At 38.7% G+C, this 24,639-nt stretch overlaps 1 protein-coding gene across 6 annotated transcripts in view; it reads right to left on the bottom strand.

Annotated features, from left to right (window-relative positions):
- Positions 1–24,639, bottom strand: part of NPAS3 (neuronal PAS domain protein 3) — a 948,130-nt gene that overhangs the window by 691,507 nt on the left and 231,984 nt on the right. For 3 of the 6 annotated variants that reach the window (XM_089523551.1, XM_089523557.1, XM_089523553.1), the window contains one exon: positions 24,368–24,421. The exons of the other annotated variants lie outside the window; for them this stretch is intronic. In XM_089523551.1, coding sequence (XP_089379677.1) covers positions 24,368–24,421 — 54 coding nt within the window. The remainder of the gene's footprint in view (positions 1–24,367; positions 24,422–24,639) is intronic. 6 annotated transcript variants of the gene reach the window in all.

Genomic DNA, 24,639 nt, shown 5'->3' with positions numbered 1-24,639 from the left:
GATAGAAAAATGATAGTAGATATATGAGAGAATGATCTGACTGGATAGCAGACTCAAGAAGATGAGACCAAGCCATGATCTGAATCTAGATAGGCTCACACTTCCCTCAGCATGTCAGCTGGTTTTCTTAATTATATTTAGGCTTCCAAATTAGTTAGTGATTTTGCTTATTTTTGCGTCTTGGAAAGGGCACAATAGCCATGGTGCTGCGTTATGTGGACGTCCCCAGGCCAGCCCAAAATGTCAGTCTGCACAGGGCCTTGGTTGTTAAGGATTTTTAAGATGACTCTACATACAAAACAATATTCATCTTCACACATACATATATAAAACCATTATGTCTGTGTTCTCACATTTGCAAAGCAGGGGATACTAAAATGCATGACTGTAGGTGGAACTGTCATTAAAGGGTGTGAGTAATGCAGTCTGCCCTAATTTTCAAGATGCACATATAGCATGGATAGGTAAAGTATGGCCTCAACCCCTGATTTTTAATTCAATAAAGGGCCCCAACCCCCTAGGAGGTGGGGGATAATTTATTCGTGCTTTGCCCTGAATGAAGTGCCTCTTCAAACTATTTTGGGCCCAGAGGACCTTCTCTTCAGCCACTCCCGAATTATGGAATAGCCTGCTGGAAGAGATTTGCTGTATTACTAGTCTTGATTGCTTCAAAAAGAAAATCAAGACATATCTCTTCTGGCAGGCCTTTTCAGATTAAGAATAACTCCCAGTAACCTTGCATTTGTTCATTTGACAATTGCCCTAACTGCCCCTCCTCTGTTTTTAATAATTGTTTTAATAACTGTCCAATAATTTAATTGTATTTTATTGTGGATGGGAGGGTTAGGGATATAATGAAACATGCTGTTATTGTATTTTATGGATTTTTAGTGTAAGCTGCTTCGATTGTTTGGAGAAGCAGGATAATAATAATAATTATTATTATTATGAGGGTTCAAATCCAAAAGTAAGCTACAGTATGAAAATGACCTTCCGTAGTAAATTTTTATTTCATTTTGTGGTTTTTGGCAGATCAGTGGGAAGGGCTGTGCTACTAGTGGGCCTTAAAAAGCCACCCACCCCGATGTATATGATAGGGGCACATAATATCCTTATAGTCTCTGGATCATTACTTGGCTTAAGAAATGTATGTAGTGCAGTGGGTTTGAATTCCCATGCAGCTATGGAAACCCACTGGATAAACCTGGGCAAGCCAGACTCTCCTGGAAGGCAAAAGCCTAAGAACAAGAAAACACCATGATAGGTTTGCCTTAGGGTCACTATAAGTCAGAAAGGTCTTGAAGGTACACAAAGGGGCTGTGCACACCAACCATTAAGGCTGGTCTGGGGGTGGAATTGGGCGGTGTAATGCCAGGCATGACTTCACATGGCGCGTGGCATCACGGCGCTCCTCTGGCGCTGTGTACACATGATGCAGTGCCAAAGGAGCACCTCAAAGCTACAACACCATGTCTATCACACCCTTTCCAGGGCGCAAAAAGGAGCCACTTCTTGTGTCTCCTTTTTGCACCTTGGAAAGGCCAGATTGGGGCCACAGTGTGCAGTTGCTGCAGCTCCGATCCAGAGCAGCTGGATGTGGCTGCAGGCCGCCCCTTAGGAGGGGTCTGGACAGCCTCAAAAACAATGAATAGATACACATGTTAAAGCTAAACACAGAACAGTCTAGTATCCTATATCCTTTCTTTCTTCCAGGGAATTCAGTGTGAACTACATGGCCTAGGTAAGTGTTAAGAGATTTTATATTCATGGACAGAAAACTGTTAACTACAAACTGAATGCAAGTATGGAAGAATGAGCAATATGGCATTTCTGGCTGATACACAACATTCCATATAAAGGTTGAGTATCCCTTATCTGGAATTCTGAAATCTTCCAAAATCAACAATTGTCCACAAGGGTGGTTGAGATAGAAACACTTTTTATTTCTGATGGTTCAGTGTATACAAACTTAGTTTCATAAACAAAATTAATTAGAATATCTATAACATTACTTTCAGGCTATGTGTAAAAGGTATATATGAAACATACATGAATTTCAGCTATAGACATGGGTCCCATCACCAAGATATCTCTGTATGTCTATGCAAATATTTTAAAACCCAAAACATTTCTGGCCCCAAACATTTCAGATAAGGAATACTGAACCTGTATACATATATATGGGGTGGAATTTAATTTGGATTGTGCACTCTGTGTAGGGCTGTCCTTTGAAACAGTTTAGAGTAATCAGTGGGTTTAAAATGCCAGAATGCTGACTGAGACTAGTTTCAAGAAACATATTAACTCCCTTTGTGCAAATCCCACATGCTACAAGTTTATTTCCAGACATAGGTCACTGTGATGATTAGAACATATAAAGTCCTTTACAGCTTGAGTCCATACTATCAGTCCATATCTCCCTAAAAGAGATATACTTATTGTAATTCCCTACAGGATTCTGCCAGAGTTTTAAGACCCTTCAAAAAGAGGGTTTTGTCTTGGTCCTATATGGGAGAAGGATATGGGAGAAGGCCTTTTCAGTGGCTGCTCTCAGGATGTGGATTTTCTTCCCCCGGGAAGCTAGATTTGCCCCCTCTTTGCCAGGCAAAAATGTTTTTACATTGGCAGCCAAAAGCATTTTTATTGAGACTGACCTCTGGCTGTCAACTGTAGACCAGCTCTTAACAAACTTGAGTCCCACTTCTTGGTGTACCCTAGATAGTTTACTATCTATGAACTGTCTGCAGCAGAAAAACAGTTTTACAGTATTGGTTCACTTTATCAAATGCCAGGGTGATTGTAAATCCAATGGAATTGTCTACCAATCTTTATTTAAACTACGTAGAAGAATTCATTTGGCATCGCCTGGATTGATCCTGATGATTTCCTTAAGAGAAGTCGAAGGCTTTCATGGACGGCATCCATAGTTTTTTATGGGTTTTTTGGGCTATGTGGCCATGTTGTACAAGAGTTTATTCCTGATGTTTCACCAGCATCTGTCGCCACAAATGCTGGTGAAATATCAGGAATAAACTCTTCTAGAACATGGCCACATAGCCTGAAAAACCCACAAAAAACTATGGCTTTCCTTATGATTTTAATAAAACAAAGGATTGACGGGGAGCAGGTAAAAAGAAAACATATTATTTAATTTTATTTTTATATTCTAACACCATCGGTACACTATTGAAATTTTATTACCATGGAAAACTCTTCTTTATTAGCCACAGCTACCATTAAAAAACCCCAATCCATTTAATTGTTTTAAAATCACTTTCACCTCCACCTTCCTGTTACTGAGAAAATATCATATCAATAATCTTGCTCTTATTGGTGTATCACATGCCTTTTATGTATAGGAATAAATGGACAGGAGAAGGATTTGCAGTATTTTCAGCACAACATGGAGTGATTTAAATGTTAATTGTAGGAAGATAAGAGCACAAAGGGCACCAAAATATAAACCATAAAAAACAGAAATCAAGGAAATAGAGTTTTCACAAGTGCTAAATTTCAAAATCTTTACCATCTACCCTTATCTTCCTTTTGAAATATTTGGCTGTGCAGAGGAGCTTTTTACACACAATTCTGTCATTTCTTTCCCCTTCTCATAAGCATTCCTAGTCTCCCAATGTCCCTTTGACAGTATAATCAGTCAATTCAATCACAGAAATTCTATACTACAATGGTAATTTTCCCTCACTTTTTCCCCTTTACACTGTCAGTTTCAGCCACCTGCTGAAAGCACTGAGGTGGAACAGCTCAGTATTAGCTCTGAAATTAGTACCAGTCCCCAGTTAAATACTTGGCACTTGCAGTGTGGGGTAGACACTGCTAATGGCATATAAACTCATCAGTTCCACATTACTTAAGCAAGCCTGTTTCCAAGTTATCCAGAAAGCACCTCACTGGATAAAATCCCTACATATCAGTATAGATTTTATGAACTGAAGGAACAACCTCCAAATCATTTTCTAACAGCTAGACAATGCTCCAATAAACAACTGAAAACCTGTATCTTTAAGTAAAATGTTGTTTAAACATTTTTACGGAATACAGTATAAGATACAATTTGGAAAATTATTGAAAGAATAGGGACTAATTGGTCTAAACAGCATACTTCCATGTCTTTCTAACACTGCAATTTCTGCTATGTACACAGCCAGTTTAACTGCTTATATATCCATAATATCTCACAAATCCAGCACTTGTTCTGGCCTGCTTAGCTCAGCAGGCGGTCTATGTGAAAGAGTCAGGCAACAGTGATGAAAGGCATTTACTATAGACTCCTCACAGGGTCATCAATGGACAACCTGTACAAGATTTGTGCTTTAAATAATAAATGAACTAAACACCTTCAGGTAATTGGCTGTGTGAAACCGCACACCAGGCCAGATAGCTTGTCTGTACAAAATAAAATAAGATTAAATAATAAATGAACAGCATAGAGGTTTTCCAACCAAACTAATTCTACAAGCTTTTGTAAAAGTGCATGATGAGCTGAGATGTTTTCCGGAGTTTATGCCAGGGTCATGGGGCCCTCCTCCATCTTTGTCAATGGTAACTGTTTCAATGGTTTGTGCCTCTCCTAGTGATAATGTTTGTAACTCAGTTACTATCCTGATCCATGTAAACAACGATAATACAACACTGAATAAACTATCCAGGGTAAACAAAAAACAGGGATTCAAACTTATTATGGGCTGGTCTACAGTCACAAAATAACCACACCAATAAAAACAACAAAATATTAAAATATAACAAAACTTTTAAAGCCTCCTGTATGTTCTTAGGGTGCATGTTTAATTTTCAATAGCAGTGATAGTACAAGCCCCAGGAAAATGGAAGCAATGGGGATGGTACTGGAAATAAACTCATGCAAAAGTTTTGGAGTCAGTCTGCAACATATGACCCTGGACTTCTCCACAGTCTAAAGAATGACTTCCTCTTCACCCAAAGATTCACAAATGTATAACTCTCTACTCACTTTTAGAACAATGAACATAAGTTAGTAATAATGAGATTGTCAAATTGTGAGTTTAGCACAAAGGACTGTCCCTCATCATTGGTAGGCACTGCCTGCACATGATACAAAGGCACTACCTATGTCACCTGAGATGTGCAGAATGTCCGAAATTTTCATTTTGCTGATAGATGCCGGAATTCTGAAAAACATATTGTTTGTAAATCCAGCTGATAGGAATCCTTTTGTTTCACAATGCTAAATAGCTCTGTACAAACAACAGCAGCAACAAGATCATTACCGAGCTATTTATCAAATCTAAGTCAAAAGCTACACATAATTACAATTAATAGAGATATGGCATCTTTCACATTATAGAACGTCAATATTAAGAACATGTTTTTCTGGCATCACAAATAAAGCTACAGCTAGTAGCAATGAAGGCTGAAAGGAAATGGACTAAAAATTTACACACCTCTCCTTTAATGCCAAAAGGTTGGCTGGTGCAAACTGGCACCTGACATAGGACTTATGTTTTATGGAAGTAACTTTAATGAAAAGAAAGCATGGTTCATTGCTAAGGGACATTCTTTTGTTTGTTTTAATATTTGATAGTCAAAAGGACTTTCACTGCCCTGATAATGCTACCTTCATATGCTTCTACCTCCTGCTGTATCTATGGACTTTTCTTGTTCAGTTTCTTAGGTAGCAGTTTCTGTCAGCAATTTGGAACTATTTGAATCAATGCCCTGGAAGCTTGGAAAACTTAAATGCTCTTTCTTTCTGCATTCCTTCTAGAGCCTTTTCTATTTTTTGGTGATTAATATTATTTTTCACATATTTTCTGTGTTCTAGAGATCAAACACAAGCTGACTGCTTAAGTACAACTCTTTGTCTTCTCTTCTCCATGCATATACATAGGCAAATGTTCTCTTCTACTTACAGCCCAATCCAAAGCAATTTTCTAGTCGACTTTGATGGGCCAAAAGCCTTTCTGGTCAATTCATTATTTAGATTTGGATTAACTGGACACAGTTTTCTCAGCTTGTTACTGTTTTCCATTTTCTTGTATTGCATCGTCTGTTCTTCTCTTAAAGGTTAAACATTCTAATTATCACATTACATAGATTTTTGTTTTTCTGGTATTCTTGTATTCACTATAAATGTGTGTGAGAGAGAGTATGAAATATAAATATATTAGAGAGAAAGAGAAGTTATGTATGGAGAATTAATTCTATCTTCTGTTTATATTTTCATTTGTGATTTACAGTACCAGGCCTTTTTTTCAATAAACAATAGGGATGGGAGAGAGTATATGAGGGGAAATAAGGCGACTTTAATCAGATTATAGCTAGATTTAAATTCATGCTTTTTGAAAATACAGTATCAAACAATACTAATGAGGAAGGGAAAATATAGAAATGCATTATAAATATATTTAAATTCATGCATACATACACATACCTAAAAGCTCTAAATGCTCTAAATGAGGTGCATGGGCAAGTGGAAGCTACCTCTTTAAAAACACAAGTAGCATTTATGCAGCAGATAATCCAAAGTCTCAGTGACCTTGGCAGCCTTGCAGAGGTAATCTTTGCATAGATGAATTATTCTTGAACAATTGCTCTAATGTATCAGGCACAAGCATACTGTCCTTCAATATTAGCCATGCTTGTCTTTCCACCTATTTTTTAACAAACATATTTATTAAGGTCGTAGCAAGGCAAGAAATCTTACTCTTTCCTTGCAATATACTCTCATCTCAAACCCCCAGAAAACCACACACCGGAGGCAGGAAGATGCTGATGGTGAAGATGACAACTACATGTACAACATTTCCCTTTAATTTGATGATTTCTTAAGACCAGACAGGACTATAATTAGATGAGTAGCTGGCTCTGTTGTGAACATGCACACAAGTAGAACCTGAACTCAATACATTCAAACAATATTTTACTTCTTGCAACATTAAAAAACAAAACTGTTAAGTCTTTGCTGAACTCCCTATGGAAATTTTCTTTTCTTATTCTGAAATGGAAATTCAATTTTCATTTATTTAAAACTATAATTACCAATTCAGTGCCAGAATTTGACCAAAACTAACAGAACCAGAACATGCTGTTCTAGTGATGAAGAAAGACTTATCTCCTGAGCTCATGGATCTTACAGCACTTTTGAGAGAAAGAAGTTGGTAGCTTAAGCTTTCATAGATTTAAAAATACTTCATCAGATGCTCTGATAAATAAGCTTAAGATTATTTTTAGTTGTCTGAAATGATTCTGCTGTGGAACTTCTACTTAGGAATGTAAAAATGTTCACTCTGTTTTGTACTTGATTTTAAAAAACAAGGTTTAAAAGAAGGAAAGGGAGAATATCTGATGAAGTAGACTTGAATGTACGAAAGATTATGCTACCACCTTATTTCTCCCAGGGCCTATACAGACAAGCAGAATACCAAAGGTCAACCCTATGGTATCCTGCCCATGGTTCCCACATGGTTCCATCCCTCGGCCAGTGCAGCATCAAGAGTGCTCACAAGGTGACTTACTGCTGTGCTGGGGAGCTGCCACCATGCACCCCTTACCTACCATGCTATCACATCCATTCTGAAAGTCCCTGTCATAGCCCATCAAGGTGGAAATGGGGCATCTTGTTACAGCATCCCCTTCAATATCACAAGCCGTGGTAGTGGTTTTCAGAGCAGATACAACAGTGGTGGCAGGTAATGTGATCTGCCAGCTGTTGTGGCAGAGTTTCCAGGAAACTCCACTGCAAACAGTCAGACCATGTTAAAGGACTTTGGGGCTGATCAGCATTCAGACTGGCCAATTCCAGACTGGAACTATTGATCTGTACTGTCCATATGGATGATGCCAGGCCAGGAGGAACACAGGCTTTAGACCATGCATTCAGCCCCTTAGTTAGTCTCAAAGGCACTGCAAGATCTCTTTGCATACTGATTCAGACCAACATGACTATGTTTTTGAATTCTCCTTCCTGAGCTCATATTTATCATGCATCTAGGTGAAAAGACAGAATTTGGGAATCCCATTTGGACAGCAGACCAAAGCTGTCCTGCTCTACTCCGAATGCATTTAGGGATGTACATCTTTGTTTCTTTCTTGCATGTTAGAAAAATTTCAAAAGTTTTGTCATTGCTTGGTAATTATAACAGAGTTTTTGTAGTTTTCAATAATTTTTCATATTTGAGGACAAGTTTGCAAAAATATTGGTTATACAAACAATAACTTTGCACAGGAAATATAGTATTTTGTGTACATCTGGAGGGAAAACCCCCTAATTTTTTTAAAAAAAACCTTGGTCTTTTTACTGTCACTTGAGGATGTAAAATCTTATAGCAGTTAACAAGTTTTTAATGAGATGTCTCATCATGCTGAGACAACCTCTTTCCTAATCAAGCTCCAAAAAAAAAAAAAAGAGTGAACATTCTTTACAACCCTAAGTGGAAGTCTCGCAGCAGAATCTTTACAAAGAACTAAAAATCATTTTATTGTTGCTGTGTGCCTCCAAGTAATTTCTGTCTTATGGCAAGCAGGTGTTATTATTTACTTTGTCAAGTCTTGTCACTTCAAGGTTTGGAAAACAAAGGGGGTAGAAAAAAGTCTTTTTAGAACCAAAATTGACAAAATCTCTTAGTCACAATGGACACTGGCTGGAAGATTTGGGAATTATTGTTTTTTTAAAAAGCCACAAAACTTCTTTTTCCTATAAAACAATTCATTTCCAAGAGCCTAGTGAAGGAAATGGGTCACTTTGACTCAGACAACAATACAGTAATCTATTCAGGAAATAAAAAAGAAGAAGAAATGAGGTGGCTTTCATACTAAGGAAAGATAAAGCTAGAGCACTCAAAGGATACAACTTAAAGTCAGACCGTATATTATCAATAAAGCTTCAGGGTAAACCTATAAAAGTCACAATAATCCAGGTATATGCCCCAACCACAGATGCAGATGAAGATGAAACTGGGAGATTCTATGATGCAATCCAGGGAAAAAATTGACAACATATGATCACAAGATTGCAAACTAATCATTGGAGGCTTGAATGCCAAAGTTGGCAACAAAGAAGAAGAAAAAATAGTAGAAAGATTTGGATTAGGAACAAGAAACAAAGCAGGGGAGCATCTGATAGAATTCTGTGAGGCCACACCCATTCATTACAAATACCTGCTTCAACCAACCAGATAGGAGACTATACACCTGGACATCAACAGATGGTAACAACAAAAACCAGATAGGCTACATAATTGGAAGTAGAAGATGGAGAAGCTCTAGCCTTGTGGCCAAAACCAGACCAGGAGCTGACTGTGACATAAACCACAAACTGCTCATAACAAAAATCAGAATTAAGCTGAAGAAGAAAGCAAAAACCACCATTATACCAAAATATGACCTGAATAACTTTTCAAATGGACTCAAGAGCAATGTAAGAAACAGAGTTGAACTACTGAGTATAATCGACCAGGAATCTGAAGAACTGTGGACAGAAGTCAATGACATAATTAAGGATGAATGCAAGAAAACACTAATAGTGGCCAAAAAGAAAGATAAGAAACAATGGATGACAGATGAAACACTTCATGCAATAAAAGAAAGAAGAAAAGCAAAAGCTTTTTTGGAGGGAGATAGGAACAAAGCCAGAAGAATGAACACAACTGTCCAAAGTCTGACATGCAGGAATAAGGAGAAATACGACAATGACCCATGCAGAGAAATAGAAGAAAACAACAAAAAGTGAAGAATGAGAGACCTTTATTAAAAATCAGAGAAATTAAAGCCAAGTTCAAACTGAGGGCAGGGATGCTCTATGGAGGAAAAAAAAACATTATACAGGAATTAGAAAAAATAAAAATACGCTGGAGGCAATACACAGAAGAGTTATACAAAAGAAATGAGGGAATGAATGATATTTGGAATGAGAAGCCATATGAAGACGAACCCCAAATTCTAAGAAGTGAAATGGAATCTGCCATAAAGGAAATGGGAAAAAATAAATCACCAGGAACAGATGATATCCCAGTTGAACTGATACAGTGCCTACAGACAGATGCAACTTTAGTACTAACTGCAATATACCACAAATATGGAAAACAAAGTGGTGGCCAACAGACTGGAAATGCTCAATATACATAATAATCCACAAGAAAGGAGATACTAAAGACTGCAGCAACTATAAGACTGTAGCACTAATCTCACATGCAAGCAAAATAATGCTCAAAGTTCTGCAGCATAGGCTCCAACCATACATGGAAAGAGAAATTCCAGAGGTGCAAGCAGAATTCAGAAAAGGAAGGGGCACCAGGGAGCACATTGCAAATATGTGATGGCTAATGGAGTGCACCAAAGAATTCCAAAAAAAGAATCAGCATATGTTTTATGGACTACAGCAAAACATTTGATTGTATAGATCATTAAAAGCTATGGAATGCACTCAAAGACATGAGAGTGCCACTATATCTGATAGTCCTGATGAGGAATCTGTACCAGAGTGGTTCCCAATAGGCAAAGGGGTCAGGCAAGGCCTATCACCTTACTTGTTTAACTTGTATGCTGAAAACATCATAAGAAAAGCAGAATTAGAATCAGAAAAAGGAGGAGAGAAGATAGGAGGAAGCAAGATTAACAACCTAAGATATGCAGATGACACCATAATATTAGCAGAAGACATTCAGGAATTGGGACAGTTAATAAGGAAGGTCAAAGATGAAAGTGCAAAGGCAGATCTGATGCTGAAGATAAAGAAAATAAAAGTAATGCCCACAGAAGAAATACACAAGTTCAATCTAGACAATGAGGAAATAGAAATAAATAATTCCCATATCTAGGATCAAATATTGCAGTCAAGAAATAAGAAGACTAGGAATGGGAAGGGCAGCTATGAAAGAACTGGAAAAGATACTGAAGAGAAAAGACATACAACTGAGCACCAAAGTCAGAATCGTTCAGGCCATTGTATTTCCAATTACTATGTACAGATGTGAGAGCTGGATAGTGAAGGAAGCAGACAAAAAGAAAATTTAAACTCATTTGAAACGTGGTGCTGGAGAAGAGTACTTAGCATACCATGGACAGCCAAGAAGACAAATGGGTTCCTGAACAGATCAGACCAGGGATCTCCTTGGAAGCCAAGATCAAGTTGAGACTATCATACTTTGGCCACATAATGAGAAGGCATGGATCACTAGTAAAAACAATAATGCTAGGCAAAGGTAGAGGGTAGAAGAAAGAGAGGAAAACCTCAAACCAGATGAATGAATGAATGAATGAAATTTTATTTCTATACCGCTATTCCTTGCAGATCACAGCAGTTTACAAAAATCACCATCAAAAAACACTACAATACATCAACCCATAACCCAATAATACAAAACCCACGATACCAATTTAAAAAACAATACAAAGTATCCTAAAACATTTCATACAATCATTCACAATCTAAAAACCAATTTAAAACCACACAACAAATTAGCTGGATCAAACAATATGCACAAGGGAGAGAAAGGATAACATCAAGGCACATGGGGGAAGGCTTGATGGAAAAGAAAGGTCTTCAGATTTTTCCTAAAAAGATCTAGGGAGGTTGCTGAGCGGAGCTCATCGGGCAAAGAGTTTCAGGTCTGGGGGGCCACGATGGAAAATGCCCTTTGTGAAGAAGACACAAACCTTGCCTTAGGAACTCTTAATAGATGTTTTCCACCCGATCTGAGAGTGCGGGGCGGACTGTATGGGGAGAGGCGGTCCTCCAAGTACCCTGGGCCCAAGCCATTTAGGGCTTTATAGGTCATAACCAACACCTTGTATTGCGCCCGGAAGCGAATAGGCAGCCAATGTAGATCTTGCAATATAGGTGTTATATGGCTAGTCCTGGAACATCCAGTGACCATCCAGTGACCGGATAGACTCAATCAGGGGGGTTATAGGCAAAGGCTTGCAGGATGTGGGCAGAGCAGTGGAGGATAGGGATTCTTGGAGATGTTCCATCCATGGGGTCACCATGAATCGGAACTGACTTGAGGGCAGCTAACAACAAAATGAAGGAAATAGATGTGCTGAAGTAAAAAGCCTTGCCTGTCTAGAAAGGGAGTTCCAGATGTTTCTGTCAAATGTTCCTAGGAGGATGGCAGGATTGAGAGAAACCAAATCCTTGAAAATCAGAAGAATGTAAGCAGATGCATAGGGTAAGCAGATGCATCCTCTGAATTTGGCACAATATAGTTTGAATTATATGAGCTGAGCAGACTGGAGCCCGGTGTGTTTGTTATCTTGTTTTGTTAACAAGTGACTGGAATATACTAGTTGTGATGTTCTGCCAGTTCTTTAGTTCCCTGGAGATTTGCTCTTAAGGCATACCCATATGCATTTCAAAGGAAACTTCAACATATAGCAATAGACATTGCTATTCTACATCAGCTTTCCAAACTAATTTAATATGCTTTTGTCAAATACTCGTTTTAGTACTTGTACATTTTTCATAATAAAATATATTGCACCTATCAGATAGGTGTCAGAGGTCTGCACAAATGGATGGTCAGACTTTCATGTCATTAATGAACAGTCCAGGACCAGTAGGTGGTTTGTTATGTATACATTATGCACAGACTGTAGTTTCTGAAATACAGCTTGGACAGTGTTTTCCATCAGATGCATGGATCACATAAGCAGGAGACAGATTTTGCAAATTATTCTCTCAAAAAATAGATAAATGAATTTCATATTTATGCTACTGAAGGGAAAATTGCAATCATGATAGAGCAATGCAGGAGAAATAGGGTATATGTGTGTGATATATTGGATAGCCTTGTCTGTGACTGTTCATGCAGTGTAAGAATTTCTTTATCCAAGGACAAGTTCTTTCACCTTCCCATCTGTCCTGTGATTTTTCTTTAATGTCTAAGACAGGTGGCCTGTTGGAAACCTAAAACCCTATGGATACAAAATATGATTAAAATCTGATGTTGGTATCCACAATAAAGAAGAGCTTCATGTTTAGTCAAGAATTTGTAACTAACCTGCATAAACATGTCAAAGGCAATTTAAACTCCACTTAACCAAAAACATCTCTAACGCAAGTTCCATATATGCACTTTCAAAACATTGCACATAATTATTCACACACACACACACACACACGTACAGTCTGCATACTTCCAGATAAAGCTTCATTAAATATAATTTAAATCAAAGCACATTCATCATCATAAAATAAAAGATTGATATATTCAACCACCTATTCTGGGAGGTAGGGGTGAGATTCCATGATGACTATTACTAATGCACTGTAATAAATGCTACCAGTTTCCAAGATTTCTTATCTTTATGCCATATCTTATGTCTGTGGAATTTCACATAGAAATTGGTATCTCACAAAGATTTTAACACTGCTGACACAAAACAAAAACAACCCAGTTCAATAATAATAATAATAAAATTTATTTATATACCGCTATTCCATGGATCATAGCGGTTTACAGCATAATAAAAACAATTTAAAAACACAATATACAATAAAATAGCAAGATAAAAACAACAGTACAGTTACAAGGCTGACAGGATGGAAAAAACGTCACATTCAGGGGGAGAAAAATAACACCAACGTTCATGGGGGGAATGCCTGACGAAAAAGGTAAGTCTTCAAGTTTTTCTTGAAAACATCAAGGGAAGTGGACATGCGGAGCTCATTAGGGAGTGCGTTCCAGAGTCTAGGGGCTGAGACAGAATAAGCCCTCCTCGTAACAGCGTAGCGGACATCTGGAACCATCAACAGATGTCTTTCTCCTGATCTAAGAGTGCGGGGCGGACTATATGGGGAGAGGCGGTCCTCCAAGTACCCTGGGCCCAAGCCATATAGGGCTTTATAGGTGATAACCAACACCTTGTATTCGGCCCGGAAGCGAATAGGCAGCCAATGGAGATCTTTCAGAACAGGTGTTATATGGCTGGCCCTGGAACAACCAGTGACCAGCCTTGCTGCCATATTCTGCACTAACTGAAGCTTCCGAGATTGGTACAAGGGTTGCCCCATGTAAAGTACATTACAGAAATCTAGTCGAGAGGTTACCAGAGCATGTACAACGGTTTCAAGGTCCCCCCGGTCCAAGAAGGGTCGCAGTTGGCGTATCAGCCGAAGCTGATAACAGGTGCTCCTAACCGTCGCATCCACCTGAGGTGTAAGGTGGAGCGACGAGTCAAGGAGCACCCCCAAACTGCGAACCGAGTCCTTCACAGGGAGCGTGACCCCATTCAGGACAGGTGGAAAAACTTTCTTACCTGGACCAGGAGAACCTATCACCAGTACTTCTGTTTTGTCTGGATTCACACTGAGTCTGTTTTCCCTCATCCAACCCATTACCGACTCCAAGCAGGCATCAAGAGGAGAGATGCCATCCTTAGTTACTGCATCAGTCGGAGACATAGAGAAGACTATTTGGGTGTCATCAGCGTACTGATAACACCGCGCCCCATGTCTCCGGATGATCTCTCCCAGCGGCTTCATGTAAATGTTAAATAGCATAGGGGACAAAATCGCTCCCTGAGGGACCCCAGATGTAAGGGCCCTCTTGTCGGAACGACAGTCCCCCAGCTCCACCATCTGGAATCTGCCCGAGAGGTAGGAACGGAACCACTGCAAAGCAGAGCCCCCGATACCTAACTCTCTCAGGCGATCCAGAAGGATACCATGGTCGATGGTATCGAAGACCGCTGAGATATCCAAAAGCACTAACAGGGACACGCTTCCCCTGTCCATGCCCAGACGGAAATCATCAACTAAGGCGACCATGGCAGTCTCAACTCCATAGCCCGCCCGGAAGCCGGTTTGAAATGGGTCGAGATAATCCGTTTCATCCAGGAGTCCCTGAAGCTGAAAGGCGACTGCCCTCTCGATCACCTTCCCTAAAAATGGCAGCAGCGAGACAGGCCGATAATTATTCCGAATTAGGGGGTCAAGGGAGGGCTTTTTTAATAGAGGTTTTACTATGGCCGTCTTTAATGCAGATGGAAATTGCCCATCCCTGAAAGATGTATTGATAATTCGGTGTAACGTACTAGTCACAACCGTTCCCCCTTGAGCTGTCAGCCATGAAGGACAGGGATCGAGAGAGCAAGTCGTCTTCCTAACACTTCGCAGAATCTTGTCCACATCCTTGGTACAGACAGACTCAAAGTGATCCAGTTTAACCAAGTCCACGGAAGCTCTGGACACCTCTACTCTAGATTCTGAACTAATGCTGGCATCAAGATCAGCCCTTATCCGAGAGATTTTATCCGCAAAGAAGTTGTTAAATTCGTCACAACAGGCTTTAGATGGTTCCAGAATAGGGTTCGGGGCAGGGGGTAGCCGAGTAAGCTCCCTCACTACCCTGAACAGCTCTGCTGGACGGGACTCTGCGGACGCGATACGTGCAGAGAAGAAAGAATGTTTTAAATATTAGAATTGAGTGAAGTATAAGAGCTGAGACATGCAGCCTAGAAGGCTTTGCTGTATTATATTGCATGTTAGGGACTATGCATGGCCATGCTAGCTTAGAAAATTGTACTTTGTGCTTTTAATAATCTCTTTCATATCAAAGTGCAGAGACACTGGGCAGCAAAATATCTCAGCTCTGCTTGTGACAGATTCTCAAAGATTTCCACTTTAGCTTCCCCCCACCCCCATGACATGGTAGTAGTCATAATAATAGTGGTATTTTGTTGGTGTTTTTTTTTTTTTTAGAAAAGTAGAACTACTTGATATCCAGTAGTGTTTTGTGTACAAAAATCCCCCTCTCATAATCTTTTAAAAGAAGTTTTAATTGCACAATTGTATGTGGCATATGTACATTTGATCAGTGAATCCATCTTTCCTTTGCTGCTTAAGAGTTATATCCCATGATATTTAGAACCCTACAAAAGTTGGAAAGAATATTTTAAAATGTGTGAAAAATGTTTGGAAACGTTTGGAAACTGATGAGTAGAATCCTAGACAGACAAGAATCTTCACAAATTGAGACTTATTCCACAGGAAAAAATGCATACAGTTTTCTTTGCACAGAAAACAAGTTTTCTGCAAAAACAAAAACAACACAGCAGAAAGAAAAATATCTTGGTAGAAAACAAGCTAAGTGTGTAGAAAACAACATTTTCTGCACAGAAAATAAGAAAAAATAATGCAGTTGCACATGAAAAAATGTACATTTGTTTTCAGCATATGCAGGGTTACCAGATGTCCTCCTTTTTCCAAGACATGTCATACATTTCAGCCTTCTGTCCAGGAGGAATTTCCAAATGTTCTCCATTTTGAGCATGACTAAGAAGCAGGAATTTATATTTCTATTGGTGTTTTTATCTTTTATTTTGTAAATTTCCTACATTTTTCTTGAATGTCCTACATTTTGCAATGCCTTATCCTCCTTTGTGGTTAGGACATCTGGCCACCCTGAGCATACATCCCAGATTTTCAATAGTCTTCAATGACTTTCTTACAGAAACAGGAAAAATCATACAATTATTCATTCTGGTCTCTAAGAACAATATTTATGAAGATTCACACCCCTAAACCTTGAATAGATCTGGAAACCTGACAGTATGAATGCAGAAGAATGCTGTATTGCAACTTCATTAAAGAGAAATTCTGAGCTCAACAACATTTTATTTAGAACAAATGATAAAGTGTGTGTGCACATTCAGGTACATCAGTAGTTTTTTTTAAAGCATTGGATATAAAAATCCTTCTGGCACATTAATAACATTTTTTTCTTTTATAAGCTCCCCCCACACACACACTTTTCATGGACTCTAGCCCAAGTTTATGCCAACAAAAACTTAAAAATCCTTAAGATGTTATACTTTGTTGTTGTTTTTCTGCAATAGGCTACACAGAACCATTAAAGCTGACCATTATTACAGTGTTGTATACAATATACTGTCTATATTAGCAAAGAGTGGTACTTGTGGTTCTTAGCTACCTTTCCCCCTCACTTCAAAGCCTCTTTCAACAAGAGGCATTGCACACTGGATTGCAAGTATCTCTCCCACCTCACATGGAAATTCATATGTGTTTCTGTGCACATTTGTCTGAATGTCCATATTTTTGTGTACAGCTTTAAGAATATGGTGTGTATAGTATTTTGTCCCATTAACTAAAATATGATTTTGTGTATTTTACGCTATCTGCAGATTTTTCAAATTTACGCATTTGCTGGAAACAGTTTTGTGGCGCACAAATGGATTGGAAAACATGTATGGATAACATGGAAAACAAATTGTATTTCGATCTATATTTAGGCCCAGGAACTGTGTGCTGTATAAACTGAAAATGAAATGAAATGAACAAATTGCTCTCACATAGTTTACGAGTGTGTCTCATCCTTGCAGATTCTGTAAAATGGACTAGACAAAGGCTCCAATGTTCAGGGAATAGAAGACTGCTGTGTTGAACTATCTGGCATTTTTCCTTGGCCTCAAGTTGCTGCAGATCATAAATTACCTTACTTGCATAATTTATGTTAAGCATACACTTTGGGGTTTGATGCATAGACAAGTAAGGCTATTATTAGAATAGAGAATACATCTTATTCAATTCTTCTGAAAAATTCAAAATAAGCACTAAGAGATTAAAATGTTGTCAAATGATACAGTGCAGGTGATATTGGCAGGTATGAGAACAACAAGTTTATAGACTAAATGGTCGTATGTATTTTCAAGTATTACTCAGGTAAAAAGCATGTGAATTGAAATCTATTGAGTTCAAAAGTTTTGCATGGAATACTAAGTGATTATTGCTGCAGGTAATTAAAATTTAAAATATTAAATTATTTAGCATGTTCTAAATAATTGAGAGAATTTTAAAATCCTAAGCAGAGTAAGAGTGGAAATAGCTACACAATATATTGCCAACTCCTATATAACAGAAGCTACTCATTGCCCTACACCTACATTATTTTTATTGATGTAAAAAGTGAATTCCAAAAGCCTCATAAATGAAATTAAAACTATATTGATCTGCATTCAGTGAAAGAGAAAATGGAAAGCTATCCTCTGAGGAACACTCAGTAGATATATTTCCAATACATGTTCAATCGGTAGTATTCAGCCATACTTCCTGCTGAATACATGCCACACTCTGTCAAAAAAGTGTTCACTATAAACCTGATTTCAGTGTCTCTAGTTTAATTTTACTATTAAATGTGACTGAGAGAATTAATTTCTTCTGATGACCAATTGTATACAGATGAACTGATTTACAACCTGTGATGACAGGATTTCTCGAGTTACCATTAAATTGTGGACAAGAGACATGTGGAAACAGCTTGGTACCTGATCAAGATTTCATTTGGTTTCATTTAGTTTAAATCAATGTATGCCTCAGAGAAACATCTCATGTTTATTTGTATCCTGCATTTCCGCCACTCATGGCCCAAAGTGGTGTACAACAATAATATAAAAATAATGAAATGGAAGAAAATATTTGTTTAAAAATGCTTTAAAATTAAGGAGAGTGTAAAAAGCAATTGTGTCCTTCCATTTGCAGAATGGTTTGTGATCCCACTGTACCTTTCTGTTTATAAAGACACTTTTAATCTCTGGAAGCAAGGATACTAATTTGACTAATTCTCTCCCATAGTCTTTAGTATTCACCAAAAATCAAAAGGTTTGGGAGACCCTCCAGAACCACATGGAAGGTGGCATGGAGGTCTATTATGAAAGTGAGATAAATGAAAATTGCCTCCCATCTTTCTGAATAAAAAATTCTTCCACACACAGGATTATTGTACTTATTTCTAGAAGAGCACCACTGACGATAAGCCAATTTTCAAAAACATAAAAAAGTGGGTAAAACATTAGTGAAATCAATTAAAAGAACCAGCTAAAACTACTTACAACATATTTAAAAGTCAGTTTATGGGCAAAAGACATGTCTAAATGAAAATATTTTTGTGTGCTGGCAGAAGGTAAACAGATCTGCCTACCAGAAATAAGGCTAGCCAGAATGATAAGCCAAGATTTTGTTCCTGGCTTAGTATTCTGGCGTGTTGGAAAAAGAACAGGGCAGAGCTCCCAGTCAGGACAGACTGGTAAACAAGCAATGAATGTAGGATCCCTAGTTTGTTGGGCTGCTCCTTCAGGCAGGAGCATCTTACTGCACCAACGCAGTTGTGGGTTATTCTGACATCTGCAGTAGATGCACTAGTTTTATGTGACTATGTGTATGCATTTTGCAATATAATCAAGATGTAGTCATAAACAAGCTCCTAATCAAATTTTTAAATTGGTGTTACAGTGTGCCCGCGTCATATGCTGAAAGCTGTGTGAGGAGGAAGGGGTGGCACATTCCCAAAAAACAGCCCCCGGGGAACACATCCGGAATGGAATAGGAACTTCCGGCAGCAGTGACGGTGTTCTCCTGTGCAGTAAACTGCATTCTATGCCGCTTTGCGTTCCCATCCTGCTCCCTTTTGTAATGTGACAGGCCTGTTCTGGGGCCTGTGCGATATAATCATAGGTTATGACCTATAAAGACCTAATCAGCTTATGTCTGAAGGACGTATCTTCCCATATGAGCCTGCACATGTTTTGAGACCTTCCGGGGGTGGGACGTCTCTTTGTTCCACCACTTTCAATGCCACATCTGATGTAAACACAGGAAGAGGGCTTCTTGTTGCTGCTCCTTATCTTTGGAGCTCACTTCCTAAAGAGGTGCCCTCCATGCTATCTGTCCACAGATGTGTGAAGTTTTTTTTGTTTTTACATGCCTTTGAAGACTAATTGCTCAAGGAAATCAGGCTTTACTTAATGTGCTGTATTATCTATTTGTTACAGTTTGCCCTCCCCATATGCTGGGGATCCGTTCTGGAAGCACCATAGGAAATAATGAGGTGCATGCCCACAGCAGTGCACGGGGCGTGCTGTGTGAATACGCACCCCATTATTTCTGCCTGGGCTTGCCTTCCAGGTGAGCTCAAAGCCGTGGAAGGCAAGCCCGCCTATAAGGAGGGCCGACTGTATTTTCTTTTTATGATTTAAAAAGTTTTAATTTTTTGACAGTCTAATTACATTTTAAATTTTTGTATGAGGTGAATAATAATAATAATAATAATAACAACAACAACTTGAGCATCCATGGATTTTGTTGTCCACGAGGGGTCCTAGAACCAAACCCCCGTGGATAACAAGGGCCCACTGTAATAACTATATGCAAACCATCCACCCTGATCTGCAGCATCTGTAGCTGCATGACTCCTGCTGCTGTATGGCTCCCCTCAGCCTTGATTATTGGTTAGGTGATAAACGTTGCAGTACCAAATTTCTGGGAGGATAGACTTTATGGAAGAATTTAGAGACCTTTCTCTGAGGACTGTTGGAAACAGATTGCTGGGGTAGGAAGATCTCAGAATGACCAAGCAAAGCAATTCTTCTGATCCTGTGATGCATTACACCTTCATTCTTCTTTTTCTACTAGCCAAATACTTGCAAACACTGTGGGACTTTTTTATTGCCACTTAAAGATCCAGAACCCTGCTATTTGCATTGCTGTTTCTGTCAAACACCTCAGTGAATGCAGAAATCAAAGGACAGTAAACTGAGGGTTTTGCACTAACAAACTGAAAGGCTTTGTCCTAATTTTTATCTAATTGTAATTATAGCTTGATAAGTATAGTACTAAAGCGAGAAAGCACTGATATTATTCAATGCTTTGTTTATTGCCTATTATAGGAAATAGTGTATTTTATAATGATTTTTAAAATACAGCTATATTAACAGATACATTTTAAAACTATAGTTTTTAATATACAATACTGTTAAACATTAATAACAATTGCATCTTTTGTTTAATTTTAATTTGTTCAATTTTATTTCTACTATATGTTTACAATCTGATTTTCAGTTGCTTAAATAAATTTATTATTTTGAGGGAGGGTTGGGGTTTGGGATTTTTTAAATTATAATTTTTAATTGTTTGATGTTTTATTTATACTGTTGGAATCCGCTTTGATTCCTTTGGGGAAAAGCGGAATACAAATTATTATTATTATTATTATTATTATTATTATTATTATTATTTCTAGATTGAAGGGATATGAATATTTATTCTAGGTTGAAAGGATATGAAAAGATGATGAAATCTCCCAAAGAAGAAAGAAGAATACAACTTGATCTACCATTTGCAGGTCCAGTCATGAAAAGGAGAGTGGAAGACAAGGGAGCAATCAACACACACGTTAGAGTAAAACATGGTGATAACTTTACTCTTAATAGCTCTTAGGGCCTTGGTGCAAGCATAGGGCATAGGTCCACACATCAAATGATCCACATGCTGTCTAATCAAATCCTCAGTCTAGCTTGCCTACTGGAGAAAATCATGGGATGCAAGCCACAGAGATTCAATGGGTGTAAGCCACTGTGTGAAGCAAATACAACCACCTCAGGACTTGCTTCTGTCTAGATTTACCCCCAGATTCATTCCTAAGGCGGATCCTCAAAATGAGGAGACAGCCTTTCAGGCTTCATCCTTTTGATCATCCTGAGGGCAGGGAACCGTCCAATTAAAAAGATTGCATGTACAGCGCTGTGTAAATTTACAGCGCTTTATAAATAAAGGTTAATAATTAATAACATAATAATAAAAATACTTTTCAAAGCTGTGACAATGAACATCAGAATGAAACAGCAAAAGAAATACAAGACATTTTGGAATACTAAGAAAGATGAAGCTGAACTCTTTGAAATTATCTAGGTAGACCAGAGTGAAGACTGCATAAGGTGATCTACCTAGAAAAGTTCTGCCCTCCCCCACAAAACAACTAAGATCCAAAACACACCACAGAACTAATCCACTTCAAGACCGCTTTACTGCTGTAGCTTAGTGCTAGGGAATACTGGGAATTGTAGTTTATTGTGGCACCAGAACACTCTGACAGAAAAGGTTAAATGTCCCACAAAACTACAGTTCTCAGAATTCCCTAGCATTGAGCCAGAGGAGTCAAATCGTTTTCAAACTGGATTTCAAACTGGTGGCGCAGCGGTTAAATGCCTGTACTGCAGCCATTCACTCAAAACCACAAGGTTGCGAGTTCAAGACCAGCAAAAGGGCCCAAGCTCGACTCAGGCTTGCATCCTTCCGAGGTCGCTAAAATGAGTACCCAGACTGTTGGGGGCAAATTAGCTTACTTGTTAATTAGCTTACTTGCTGTTCACCGCTATGATCTTTGGAATAGCGGTATATAAATAAAACAAATTAATTAAATTAAATTATTTCTGCAGTGTGTTTTGGACCTTAGTCAGCTTTTGACTGGTCAGTCCCATGGGGCCCCCAAAAAGCCTCACTTGATCATTCAGAAAAAGGGTGACAACACTCCATCATCTCCACAGTATGCAAACTGGGACCTATGTTTTTCTCTTTACCACCACCAGCTGCCTCAGGACTGACCAGTGTATAATATCAAGAAATCTGTGGCACCTGTGAACAGAAAGTAATTTATCCAGTTTTATATTAGGTAGTCTGATTATTGCTCTTTTTTTTTAGCAAGCTAGGGATTTTATCTGTGTTGCCACCCAGTTTTGATCTGTGTCCCATGTTGGGATAGGCAATTGTGGAAGACTAGAGGTCCACATCAGCCCTCCAAGGGACATTGCTTGGATGCACCTGCTCCCAGAAAAAAGTCAGCAGGGGATTCCTGGGCCCTGAAGGGCATTTTGGAACATTTTGGAAGGAACATCGGGGAAGATTTCACAAAGTTTCATATTTTTACCCCATGGGAATCCAGGGGGCTCCAAGAATGTGACTATGTCCTCTATATTCCTTAGAGCAGGGGTAGGCAACCTGCGGCCCGCAGGCCGGATGCAGCCCGGTGAGGCCTTGGGACCGGCCCCAGCCCAGTCCTGCCGCTGATTGCCGCCGGGGCCTTTGGGGGGCAATTGTCTATAGAAGCCTCAGAAACATGCATTTATCTTAACATTTTTAAAAAAATCAGCAAATTTTTTCACGTGTCCTCCATTTTTTATTTAAAAAGTGCCCTCCATTTGAAAATTTTGTCCTACATTTGTCCCGGTTTATTTATTTATTTAATTTTAAAAAAATTATTTAATTGTTTATTTTTTGGCTTCGGCCCCCCCAGTTGTCTGAGGGACAGCTACCCGGCCCCCGGCTCAAAAGGGTTGCCTACCCCTGCCTTAGAGGTTATTTTGGGGCACTTTGGATTTTAAAAAAATCAGATTTTCTGAAAAAAAATGTTTGATCTCTGGAGGGGCCTGAGGGCCACAAAAATGCCGTGGAGGCTTGCATGTGGCCTGTGGGCTGCACTTTGTCCAATCCTGCTTTAGATCATCTGCTATTTTAGCCACCCCATTTCCACAGCAGGCTGACTTCTTCTGAGAGAGGATGGACCACCTAACTTCTTAGTGGCAGGTTTTGCATTGCCAGTTTACAGAAATAAGGCTGCAGCCAGTTTTAGCTCAGTTATGAATGATTCTCTTCCTCCCTTTATCTCTCCAGATTCCTCCTGTAGGCACTTCACAATCAGAATAGCACACTTTGGAGAAGAAAATGGAAATGGAGTTAATAGGATGAGAAGATGTCCATTCCAAGAAGACATTCTTTTACAAAGAAGAAACAGACCATGGATGTGTAATTTACTATTACACTGCTCACCACTGTTCTTCAGTTTCCTACATCTACCCATGTATACAACTGCATTTATTCTAGCTTCATTTCCCCCATCAAAGCCACAGTAAGATGCACAATATATTGGTAAATGCCATCATCTGACACATTGTTCATTTACCTGACCTGAGAGCAACAGAGTTCAGATCACAAATTGGTAGTAATTACTACATATTAGAGATCTTTATCTTGATTACTGAGTTTTCACCCTCTTGGCTTTTAATCCCTATCCACACTACTTTCAAACCATTATAGTCACTATAAACACAGCACTGTAACACCATTGTACAGATTAAAACCCCACATAATTCACCCGGATCTGAACACAATTTCTGCATTCACTGAGTTTCAGTCTAATAAAGAAATTATTTCTAGTGAGTGATTTGTCTAAAATAAGATTGGCAGGCAATTACAGATATATCTGTAATTGACTGTACATGACTATAGTTTATCCATAACTAGAGTCTTTGGAAAGGTTGGACATGCATTCATTGACTGAGACCAACTGATAACCCATGTACACTCATCCAGAACAGATCCCAAAACAGAAGAGTTCTTGTAACTGCAATAGCAGCAACTCTGTGTTTATAGGCAGCTGATCTGGAAAATAAGCTCTTTTGTTCAGGACATGGAACAATAAAGAAAGAGAATGTAGTTATTTTTCTTTGGGAAACTGTTTCTTTAGTTCAATATGTCAAAAGATGACAAGTAATCGCTCTCTGAAGTAGTGTTAGAGCAACCTACCTGGGTGGGGTAACCCAAGAGTGGTGTCTTGTCATGGGCATGTCCAGACTTGTTCTAATGGGAAAAAATAATTTAGGGTTAACTCATGGGAGAAGGGAGATAGCAGGAAGTTAATTGGATTGCTTTCTATGTTGCCTTGTCAAGAAACAGCAATTAGCAGGAAGAACTGACTACATAATATTTTGGACACCTGCCAACAGACTTCAGTTCATGGAGGCCTAAAAGTCATAGGAGTGGATCTCTAATCCAAACTCCCTACTTTGTTACAGTTT

Source organism: Sceloporus occidentalis, unplaced genomic scaffold (assembly GCF_023333645.1).
Source record: "Sceloporus occidentalis isolate IW3139 unplaced genomic scaffold, rSceOcc1.0.p SCAF_4, whole genome shotgun sequence".
Taxonomy (NCBI): Eukaryota; Metazoa; Chordata; class Lepidosauria; order Squamata; family Phrynosomatidae; genus Sceloporus; species Sceloporus occidentalis.
This window is presented reverse-complemented; position numbering and strand designations above follow the sequence as displayed.